Source organism: Phalacrocorax aristotelis, chromosome 2, assembly GCF_949628215.1.
Source record: "Phalacrocorax aristotelis chromosome 2, bGulAri2.1, whole genome shotgun sequence".
Classification (NCBI taxonomy): Eukaryota; Metazoa; Chordata; class Aves; order Suliformes; family Phalacrocoracidae; genus Phalacrocorax; species Phalacrocorax aristotelis.
This window is the reverse complement of record NC_134277.1, coordinates 150,611,508-150,624,126: the sequence shown is the minus strand read 5'-3', so window position 1 is coordinate 150,624,126 and position 12,619 is coordinate 150,611,508. Positions and strand designations below refer to the sequence as shown.

Here is a 12,619-nt window from a genome sequence, read left to right as displayed (position 1 = left end):
TGTGTCAAATAACGCTTTGATGCCTGACGTTTGACTTAGACCAGAAAATTTGGGCATTTATTCTGCTTAGGGAAAAGATTAGATACCTGACCTAGGTACTGGAGAGCGATGATACAAAGAGTTTTTGATATTGAGTAAATGAAAGATGATTATTGCTGGTTTTATCATTCATTATTTTTCCATGCATCTGAATTTTATCGAAAGAATTAAAAGTAAGAGTGTCAAAGTCATATCAATATATAGTTCGGGCTTTGGCAAGTATCATTCTGTCTGGTAGTGTATATTTGATTTATGCATGCTGGTTTACTTGCTTATAGTGCTGAGCAGATATTAAGCAATTAATATCAATATCCCTCTGGCAATAAAAAGAAAGTGTGACTTTATTTTGTTGACAAGAAATGAGACTCATACAACATAATGGCATGTCCAAGGTGACACAAGAAACAGAATTAGAAATCAGAACCTTTAAATTTTAACTCACAGAAACCTCTGATTAAATGTCCGTGATACATGTTCACATCAAAGTATTCTTTGAAAAGGTATATACAAGATTTTACAATAATTTTTCACTTGTTTTAAACCCTTTTAGTTTTATTTAAAAAGGTAAGTTATATCACACATACCAGCAATATATTAAAGTTGTAATATTTCTCCTGTTATTTCTTGATCCTTCTGCTTAAAATCTCAGAAGAAGATGCTTTCCAAAACTGTCCAAAATCCAGTCATTAAAATCCCATTCATGAAGGAGTGGAGCAGCAGGTTCTGTTCTGGTGTATGGTCCAAGCTATGCACAGTGGGTTATATTTTGCACTGCAGAATGTATAAAGTGCATTCCGTTTCCTTTTGTCCTAAGTAGTTCCTGGGACAGAAAGAAACTTATCTTTTTTTTAACATCACCACTATATACTTTGCTATGTACGTAGTCTGTATGGTAATCCTTCTTGAAGATTTGCCTATTTGATGCTATCCTATCCTTAAAAATGGTAAATAAGTCTTCTGTTGCACTATCATCTTCAGGCTTAGCCAGCATGGATTTATGAAAGGGAGGTCCTGCCTCACTAACCTGGTCTCCTTCTATGATAAGGTGACCTGCTTAGTGGAGGAGGGGAAGGCTGTGGACATTGTCTGCTTGGACTTTAGTAAGGCCTTTGACACTGTCTCCCACAACATTCTCCTGGAGAAGCCGGATGCTTAAGGCATGGACAAGTGCACTCTGCACTGGGTTAAAAACTGGCTGGACAGACGAGCCCAGAGGGTGGTGGTGAATGGAGTCAAATCCAGTTGGCGGCCATTCACGAGAGGTGTTCCCCAGGGCTCAGTGTTGGGGTCGGTCCTGTTCAATATCTTCATTGATGATCTGGATGAGGGGATTGAGTGCAGTAAGTTTGCAGATGACACCAAGCTGGGTGGAAGTGTCGATCTGCTGGAGGGTAGGAAGGCCCTGCAGAGGGATCTGGACAGGCTGGATCGTTGGGCCGGAGCCAAAGGTATGAGATTCAACAAGGCCAAGTGCTGGGTCCTGCACTTGGGTCACAACAACCCCATGCAACGCTACAGGCTCGGGGAGGAGTGGCTGGAGAGCTGCCTGGAGGAAAAGGACCTGGGGGTGTTGGTTGACAGCTGGTTGAACACGAGCAGGCAGTGTGTTCAGGTGACCAAGAAGGACAACAGCATCCTGGCTTGTATCAGGAATAGTGTGGCCAGCAGGAGCAGGGATGTGATCATGCCCCTGTACTCGGCACTGGTGAGGCTCCACCTCGAGTACTGTGTTCAGTTTTGGGCCCCTCACTACAAGAAGGACATTGAGTTGCTGGAGCATGACCAGAGAAGGGCAACGAAGTTGGTGAAGGGTCTGGAGAGCAGGTCTTATGAGGAGAGGTTGAGAGAACTGGGACTGTTTAGTCTGGAGGAGACCTTACTGCTCTCTACAACTACCTGAAAGGAGGTTGTAGGGAGGTGGGGGTCGGACTCTTCTCCCTAGTAACAAGCAATAGGACGAGAGGAAATGGCCTCAAGCTGCGCCAGGGGAAGTTTAGAGTGGACATTAGGAACAACTTCTTCACCAAAAGGGTTGTCAAACGTTGGAACAGGCTGCCCAGGGAGGTGGTTGAGTCTCCATCCCTGGAGGTATTTAAAAGAAGGGTAGATGTGGTGCTTGAGGATATGGTTTAGTGGTGGACTTGGCAGTGACAGATTAGTGGTTGGACTCGATGACCTTAAGGGTCTTTTCCAACCTTAATGATTCTATGAATCTATGACTCTTATTCTATGATTCACAAGATCAACTTACAAAGAAAATAAATATATGAGACAGTATTCACAAGGCTTTTTAGATGACAAATACAATAAATGTACTTTTTTGTAAGATGACTACTAGTAAATAAAGCTAACAGATGTGAGTACTTTCCATTCACAGCATTTTATAATTCATTTCATAGAGTCCTATAATATTGTTGCAAGAGTCTTGAGAATTTACAACATTTTTTTGTATGATTATAGTGGATTCCACAGATTTATCTTGCATTGGTGTACACGTCTTTTGAGAAGAAAGCAAAGTATGACAATATCTATGCAACAAATGAGCATATGAAAACAATTCTTTTGTATTTCAACTCATTACTTTATCATTAAAAAACATTTATTTGTGTTAAAGTTTTGTTTTGTTTTTGTATATCTTTATAAGTAATAGGACTTTCAAAAAGTGTTTTCTCACTGAAGTTAAACCATCTAAAAGAACAGGATCCATATGTGTGCCTATGTTGGTCATTTTCATATTTTTTCTGTGAAACAAACATATCTTACTGGAATAAAATCTATTATTTGAATAGATATATATAAAAGAAAAAAAAGTTGTAGTTCTCTCTATGTCCTGAGTTTAGTGGAGGGGAGATAAATCAGGTTAAGGTGTTTGGAATTTCTGTATTATCAAAAACTAGAAGGTTGATTTTGCCTGGATAGGAATTAAAATTTTCAAATGTAATCAGTTTGATAAGTCAAGATACATAAATTTACCATATTTTCAGTATCTACTTTAAAAAATCTCAGGTGATCCTAAGTTTACTGAGACAAGCGTCTGGAAATTCAGAGAGACATGCATTTATATATACTGAAGGATGACAAATGTCTTTACCTCCTGCAGCCCTGAAAATTTCTGGTCGATTCTTAATTGTTACTTTTAGACTGTTTTGGTATATATCTTATTGCGGCAGTTGATTTACATTTAAAATTAATATAAAAGATGCAGAGAAAGAAGAAAGAAATAACAATAGAGAGGTTGAAAAAGACAGAGGAAAAAATAAAGCTAAAAAATCATAAGAGAATGCAGCAATGCAGAGAAGTGACTTCTGGTGAAATTAAAAATTAAATTCTGAATCAATTCACACAAATTGTGGGCAGCATGAAAACAAAAGGAAGCAAAAATTACATATATTAATCTTGTGTATACACAGCTTTTTAAGCTTTTGCTATTTGGATTAACTGAGGGATCTTTGCCTGTTTGAACCAAAATCTAGAAACTTGTTTTGAACTGTAGTTTTTCAGTCATATATTTCTTTAAATCCACAGTTTTATTTCCTTGCTGAATAGCTGGGAACTGAAAAATGATTTCATCAGAAGAATGTTTTATCTCAGCCATTTATATCAATTTTATATTTTTAATTGTTTATTTGTGGTTTTGATTTCTTTCTTTTCTATTACTTATAAATCAACACAAGCAAAACTGTAATTTGAACTTGAAAGCTGGTAAAAATACTAGAAATTTATGAAGACTATAAAAAGAGATTTGTGAAAATAAAAATACTGGAATGATAACTAAAATTATGTTAAGAGAGTCTAATAAGCTCTAATACCTACACTAACTTGAAAATTCCTTTAACAGATCCAGAATACATTCTTCTAATTAGGTTTGTAACTTCATTGGAAGGTCTTGCAGGCAGTAGATATTTAATGACAGAGAACATCAAAGAGAAAAGTTAATTAAGATATTTTATTAGGAAAAAAATCCCCCTTCTTAATGGGATGCACTGGTCACTACAAAGTTATTTAACTATGGGAAGGTTTTAAGTAAGGATACTAAATAAGTCTTGACTGAAAGTCCTTGAACATCTGAAGGAAGAATGAAGATGCAATATAGTTATTACTCTTTTGAAATTCTATATATAATTGTAACCACTTCTTTTTTCCTTTAACGAAGTATGTATCGTTTTTTGCTAAAGACTGCCAACACTTTGTCAATTACCCATTACAAAGGATAGGATAGCTTACTTCTTGCTATTAAGATACACAGGAAAAATCCCAGGCTGACCTCACTAGCAGTTTACTATAGTAAGTCCCATTTAAAGTCATCTGCATTAAGGACCTTTAGCTTTGTTTGGGAAGTCTGTGGTGGGATCATATGTGTCATGAGGACTAATCAAGTCCTACACCTTCAATTCATCCTGAATAAACAAAATAGTGAGTATCCCTATTTGCTCTCACATTTTGAACTCAATCTCATACCTAGGAATTAACCGGCAAAACTAATTCTAATGAATTAGAATAGCTACTGAACAGTAGCCTGAGATCCCATTTATTTGGTCTTATGAACAATTCGACAGTTTACATCTGTTCTTTCACTGCTGAAGTTAAAAACATGTACATTTAGAGGATAGCCATAAATGGGCCATACTCCACCTAGAGTCCAGTAACAAGTGGAGTACTGCAGGGGTCTTGATGCAGGTGCATCAAGTTTTGGACCCCATAATAGGAAAGATGAGTAAGTTCAGTGGAGGTCTACCAAGATTGTTGGGAGCTTGAGAATTTGCCCTGTGAGGAGAGGCTGAGGGAGTTGGGCTTTTTCAGCCTGGAGAAGAGGGGAAAGCTAATAGCAGCTTCCAAATGTCTGCAAGGAGGTTACTGAAAAGACAGAGCCAAGCTTTTCATGATGGAGCATAGTGTGAGGATGAGAGAAAACTGACAAAATTTGAAATGAGATCTTCAAGCTAGATACAAAGAGAAACTTTTATTCTGTGAGGAAATTAATACATTTGAGCAAATTGTTCAGGGAGATTGTGCAGTCTCCGTCCTAGGAGGTTTCCTCCAGACCTGACTGGATAAAGCCCTGAGCAACTGGTCTGACCTCATGGCTGACCCTGCTTTACGTTGTCATGACAACAAGAGACTTCCTGAGGTCTATGTTGCCCTGAGTTATTGTATGATCCTGTGGAAAAAACCTGTTTTAATCCCAGTGTTACATGAACCAAAATCACAATACAGAATGTTCCCTCACTTTTGATGAGTTTGACTCATAATCAGCGTGGTATTACTAACCCATGAACAAATAAATAGTATTAGAACATTTGTTTGTTCCTCAGTTTCCTCTGAAATAAAAGCAAATTTGGCAAATCTTTAAAAAATTTCCTGAATACTTCTTAACAAATCAACTTCTTTAGTTGCATTTCAGACATTTAATGGTGGGTTTCAACTTAGACAAGTTTTACTGGCTGTGCTTTCAGTCTGTGCAATTATAATATTTGGCTTCTAATAACAGAAGTTACAGTAACATACTTCATGTCAAAGCTTTATTTAGAAATGACATTGCCCTGGAAATAGTTTTTTTCAGTTCAGTTGATGGTTAATATCTGAAAGCATGGTAACTTTGTAATTTCACACTGTCAGTTTAGTGAATTAATTAATTTTCTCTAAAATCCTATCTGTTTGAATCTTGCTAAAACATAATTCTCAGTCATATCTTGTAAGAAAGAATGGCAATTAAATATTGGTAGTTAATTATGTTGATTTTATGAAAAAACCCCAATCTTAAATCATGTGTTAATGCATGTTGACTAATTACTGATACTTTACCTTGTGGAAGCTTGTGGAACTGGAAGAGAAAAACAATTCTGGTTTAGTAAGAGACAACAGGCACAGCTGCAATCTACATCTTATGCTGGGACTGAACACAACATGTGAACATAGCATAGAGCTCAAGCTTCTAAAATGAACATAAAACTCAGTTTGTCTTGTACGAAATTAATTTATTTTGGTTAAGAAAACAGGTTATTTCTAAAGTGTATAGAGATTCAAACTAAGATCTGTAACAAGAATTGCATTTGTCTGACTCTGCTTTCCAACACATATGAACTACTCTGACTACTTTTATTCAGGCCTACAGTTTCTATAAGTTGTTAAATTTTAATTTAGTATTGGCGCATTTCTTACAATTTACAGGATTATATTTTAAATAACTGTATGGACTAGAAAGCGAAGATACATTGTTCTAGCATTCCCCATTTTAAACAGAAGATTTCCCAAGTCATAGTCTTCTAAAATGGAAGAAAAAAATCTTTTTCAATAAAAGCATTTTCAGTGTGTTACATACCATTTTCTGCCTTAAGTTTTTGCTGGTGGTTGCTTCTGCAGAGTGGGCAAAAGTATTCATTATCTCCCTAGATTATTTTGTTCCCTCCGGGATTACTTGTGAAAAATTAGTCCATTAGATTAATTTAAATGAGAACTGCCACTATGAGTTTATCTGGGGTGTATTTCCTTTGCTATCATGTTTACAATAGGAACCCTGTGTATACTGGTAGCATATTGCATATGCAAGGTGTGAGTATCTAGCACATATTCATAATCTATTTTCGGAGCTTTTTTTCAGGCAAATGTCAAAGGTTCTTGCCTCTTTACTAAAAATGGTCCTGGAATCAGGAGCAACCTCCACTCTATATAAATAGAAAGGCTTATGGGTCTTCCATATGTTTGCATTACCCAAAGTTTTAGTAGCTACAACACTTTTGAAGTAATGGTTTATTCAGACTAGTTTTCTGAACTGAATTGCTCTGTAGATCATCAGCTTGATCTCCTTCCAATTCTATATAGTTGCAAATTTTTATGTGCAAATACCACTTCAAATCTTTCCTCACCAGTCTAATTTGACACATGAAAGGTCCTCAGTTTTACTGATTTTAATCTGTTCTCCATCCACAGGAACTCACTTAGAGAAACATTTGTCCAATCCAGTAGGTCTTAGACTGCTTTAGTCTGGGCTGGTCAGTTTTCCTTTCTTTGTGAACCCATGTTCAAAGCAACAGTTACTCTTTCTTGCATCCACATCCTTATTGCTTCCTCCCATGGTGCAGCCTGGCAGTTCCTCAAGCCTCAGATTTTCTCATTTGCCGATTGTGCATTCAAAGTGATGGCCTACCTCTGAGTTTACTTCAGCTGACTGAAAATTGTCGATTTAAACTTTATCTAAAAAAAAGAAATCAGTCTTCCTTTCTTCCATTTTTATTGTGAGTTTGCTTTTTTAAAAAAAAACAACCAGAATATTAAGGGAAAATTATATGTGTGTGTGGGTTGTATCATAGAGAAAACTGGAATTTTTAAAATAAACTCTTTGCCAAACTTCAATGTCAGATTTGGCTGCAGATGACTGGAGTGGAGACTGTGTTACATTGCCCATGCATCATAGGTGTTTCAATTGGTCTAAACTTCTTTTCATAGACTATTAAGACATTAAAGTTCATGCTTTTACAGGTTACAAATTATATTTAGGCAAACATGAATGCATCTGTTCTATCTAGTAGCTTATATAGTTTATATATATCATTAAGTTTTCTTAAAATCTTCCATGTAAATGACACCACGCTGTTTACCTTTTACCGATCTTCTATATGAGTTCTTCTCTGCAACATAAGTGGATGTGGAACCCTAACAAGTTAGGAGTTTTCCTTGAAAGATGCCTTTGTATCAAAGTACAGTACTTTTCAATGTATAAGCTTTGAAGCTTTAAGTAATCATAATTTTTCTTGCTTTTTTCTTTTGAAATGGACTTTCTCAACTTTGTTTCATTTAAAATGTTGTACCTCTTTGAAGCACTAGGACATAACTTGCCATTTGACTAAGATTCTGAATAAAACTTTGCTTTGAGTTTGATATTGGAGCAGGGGACTGCCTGTTCTTGTACATTTGCTTGCATGATAAAGATGCGTCCACATAGATTTTGCTTTAATAGTAGTGGTTATGTAACATGCAATAAGTTTTCTTTGTTTTAATCAACATTATCCATTCCAAAATATCTCTTGACCATACACTTGGTTTTTTCTGTGTTTTAATCTTGATACCAGTCTGTCAAAATTTATTGTATCCTGAATTATAACTAGACTAGTCTTTTGATATTATTGATTGCTGTGACACTTATCTTCTTTTATTCTGAAATAAAGAATAAAACATGTCTAGGTCTATTTTAGTTACTTATGACTGCCATCACAGGACAGTGAGTAGTTTTTTATTCCATCTATGACACATAAATCTGGAGTCTTACCTGGTGCTTTCAAGATTGTTTAGTTTTGCAGGGGGAACCGCCACTGTATGATTTAGAAGTGCTGTACTGCAGAACATATATTAAGATATGAAATGTAAGATAGCAAAAATAACATGTACCCCCAGCAGCCTTATTAGTTGTCTGTGTAATGCTTAAGTATTCTGTTACAGTAATATTTTTTAATAGTATAGCAAAAGAAAACATTTTCAGCCTAAAAGCGAGTTTACTAGCAAGACTGATTATTTTTGATATTAGGATCTGTTCCTTTCATTTATACAGCATATTCGATAATTCTGTCAAGAGATTTCCTGTACCTTGTGCATGAAAGGTGCTATATACTGCTTATTTCCTCCGGGAGTTTTATTTGCATTTTCTAGCATTTAAGTTCTTCTAACAGTGCAAAAACTCTGGTTTGTTTCCATCCTGCCATCACCCACTACACTTAAAAGCCAATTCTCAAAGTTTATGTGGGTGGACAACTCAGAAATAAAAAGAGGTGAGGAATATTATTGTTTGAATGACCGTTCAAGAGCACGTTAATCATTATTAGGGAATAAAAAAGCCATGTTTTAAAGATACTATTATAACATAGTATAGTTCATGCTACATTAACTTTGTTTATGTTAATTTATTATTATGAATTTTTTTACACATTGCTCGGTCATTTATTTGTTTCATTTAAGATGGAGTTGCTACTGTGTTAGATGTTCTAAATGCTCACAGGTGAGAGATTTGGCTTCCAAATATTTGCAGCCAAATTGGGGGAATGGGGAAAGAGTAAAAGGTTAACAAAATATTTAAAATTCCCACGAGTTATGTGTTCTATCTATTAGATGTTAGAATTGTTAACACTATTTTCACATGTAGTGCACAGACAATTTTTAAACTCATCACATCTTGTGGGTGGGTTTTTTTAAATAAAATGATCTGGCCTGTTACAGGGATCAGAAAGCAAAATGAGAATTACAGATGCAGCCTTTGCCCAATATCAAGTATAGGTAATTATGCTTAGATGTTTTGTTTAAATGTGTACCTTTTACCTATCCATCTACCCTTGGCCTTGTATCAAGTCTAAATGAGCTTTGGAAGCTGTCAAGCTTTGATGAAAAGAATCAAAAGTATGACTGTGTTTGGCAGCCTTATTAGCATTTGAAGTACGGAAGCTTTGCCTGCTACCTAGGTTACTATCCTGCTGTTTCAGTCCACAATAGGGCAGTTATCACTTTTCTATATGTGGGGTCCTTTTTAATGATACGGCTGTATATATTGCTCTAACCGTGCTGATTTCAGGACTGAATTTGCAGGGGTGGAAATTATGTTCTGTGATTCTGACTGGTTCAAAAGTTTATACTATAAGTTTTTGAGAATATTTAAAACCAAACGTGTAATATTGTTATAATTACAAAATGTTTACTAGCATTAAAAATGTTCTGATTGCTTCAAATTTTTAAATAAAGCATATTGATGTTCCTCTTTTCATGTCAGTTGTCTTTACTATGTTATACAGAGGGAAATTTAATCTCTTAGGTTGATCAGAAAAACACAATTCAAAAGAAAAAGTTAGCATCCAGTGCTACTGTGTGTCCCACAGGTTCTTCCACTTTGATCAAAACTGCCTCCACTGGTGAGTTAGAGGAGCGTATTGCGGCCACTACTGGTGCTATTACTGTTGCTAGCACATCTGCTGATGTTGCTGTATCCAGTGCAGTGACCACCTATAGACAACCTTCTGAAGAGCAACAAGTGCAAGCTATGAATATAAGAAAATCAATTCTGGAGTCGGCCACTTCCAAGGAAGCACTCTCCCTTCATCAAGCAAATTTACAAAGCACAAGAAGACGACCAAGAAATGCTGAGCAGATAGAAAGAACTAACGAACTTGCAGTTGTTACTCATAGAGGTATTGGACATTATTTTACTTGTGCCCATGTGGTTACGGAAAACTATTTTGTAAAAATTGAAAGTGAATGGTCAGGCAACCATTCAGGAAGCATAATTGAACCAAATGAGAAAGGCATTAAATCTGCTTAAAATTGAGTTCTAGTGGGGCAGCCAGATGGAAAAATGAAATTAAAAATAATATTGTCATAGTAATTTAAATTAATTTGTTCCATAAAAAGGAAAAAGGGAAAGATACAGAATTTTCTTTTGATGCCACTTATATTATATTTCACTATCAAGCGTAGTGTAAGTGAGATCTGATGAAAGTTTAGAGAATTGAAATTAAAATATTAGTTCTGCATATGTGTTTAGACATAATCAACTATAGCTTAAAAAATGTACTTTATAAATAGCTGCTTTCTTCTAACCTAATCAGTGTTGCAGTTGTAATCATCTTCCTTCTGCTGAAATCTTTCACAAAATTTTGGCTTTGAAAAACATCTGTACATTTTTATTCTATCAGACATGAAATCAATAAATGCAACAAAGTTTAGAACACTAGGGAATTCAGTTACAAGTATTAAAGTAGTAAATCTAAAGATTTGATGTGTTCCTATATTCAAAAGATGTAATCCACATGCTAAAGTACTAATAATGAACAACATTTGGAGTATAAAGAAAGAATTATTTATTGTGTTAAAAGGTAAATGATTATATCTGAAACATGAGGCTGAGAAACAATAATGCTGGAATATCTTAATTTAACCAGCATAGATATTCAGAAACAAATTGCATGTGGTATGATTTTACACATACACAAGTTCAGGGAAGGAGCAGCATAAATTTGCAGGTTAACATTGTTAAATACTATTTATTATATATTTTTTATTTTTATTGTGTGTTAATCCATTGTTTCATGTTAATCTGTTGTGCATGAAGAATTTATAAACACAAATAGATGGAGGAGAAACATCTTTTATAACACAAGCAATTTGTAGAAGTCTCATTATATGGCTGATATTTTGTAAAGACAACTTTAGATTGGAATCTGTTGTCCTGTTGGATCCAATAATCACCTAGTATAAGTTGTTGCAGCTTCATTTACTAGCATCTATTGAAACAGCAGAGCCGCAGTTCTGCAAATTTTAAAGTGTAATTGAAGTACGATAACTCACAAATAAGCACTGTATTTTGTTTGCATATAAACCAGAAAAAAATTATGTTTCATTTGTATTAATTTCAGTACAAAACTGAAGTACTTTCATGGTTATCAGCTAGTATAAATTAATGAGTAGAGTTTGGTTTGTACTGGTTTTGTGGCTATGTGTCACTTCAGAACATCTTTGATCAACTGGAAAAAGCAGGCTTATTTTCAGTTATAAGAGAGTATCTCAGTGCCTGTAATAATCTCTTCTAATTTAAAGATGTGAAAGCGTACTAATCTGACAGTTAAATTTGGCAGTAACGGTGATATAAATACAGTCTCTTCCTTCTCTTGTTTGTAATCACTGCATTACAATGCCCTCTCCACTGTTTTCTCACTGTTCTTTTCTTCTCTGACCTATCCTTTAATATAAGATATAGGTAAGGCACGTACTTCTGAATTACTCTGTCATATTAAAGTGCTAAACTGTACAATATAGGAAAAAAAAGATAAATTAAAGACCAAGATACTGCTAAAATAATGTTATGGTTCTTATTTGTCACATATTAAAGTAGTACCATAGGTACTAAAAGGTACCACAGCCCTCATACAGGGGAAGTCAGTCTTGTATAGACCCTACCGGAGAAGAAAGTCCGTACCTAGTTCTGTGTGCAGTTTATTCCCACATGCCACATTTAAAGTCTTGATTTTGCTAGCATTCTTTATACAACATCTTTTAAATATTTTTTATTGTGTCATACCCACAGAACAGTATACATGGGTATGCTGTTAAGAGTGGGGATTCATATAGTGAGTGAAAAATTACCATTTTTGCTTGGCAAACACCAATATTTGATAGTATACTTTTAATAGCCATGAAAACATATCAAATTAACCCTTATTAAATAACCTGTAATTGTCTTCCATAAAGTATTCCTCATTACAAAGACATGGACTTATTCTGAAGGAGTGTTTGTGAATGTGAGACTATTGTTAACTGACTTGAAGAAATTTCCACTATGGGGAGTTATTCCACAGGTGTTTCTATGGATTTTCCTGTAGGTTTCTACTGAAGTATTTTAGCCCCAATTTGACAATGAAATATGCACATAAGTATAAAAACTACTTGTCTTGCCCTGTTTATTAAATTATTATGCAACTATATAGAAGAGCTACTTAAGAAGCTTACGTAAATTCCTTTTCTATTTCTTTCTCTAATAAATATTAAAAATTAGTTTTTACTTTGGAAATATATATTTATCCTGTGCTCTTTATTATAATTTAAGAATGAT

General features: G+C 34.9%; 1 protein-coding gene across 1 annotated transcript in view; it reads left to right on the top strand.

The window, feature by feature from the left end:
* CSMD3 (CUB and Sushi multiple domains 3) overlaps positions 1–12,619 on the top strand; it is a 614,053-nt gene that overhangs the window by 167,656 nt on the left and 433,778 nt on the right. The window contains exon 7 of the mRNA XM_075085810.1: positions 9,894–10,202. Within this exon, the coding sequence (XP_074941911.1) occupies positions 9,894–10,202 (309 nt within the window). The remainder of the gene's footprint in view (positions 1–9,893; positions 10,203–12,619) is intronic.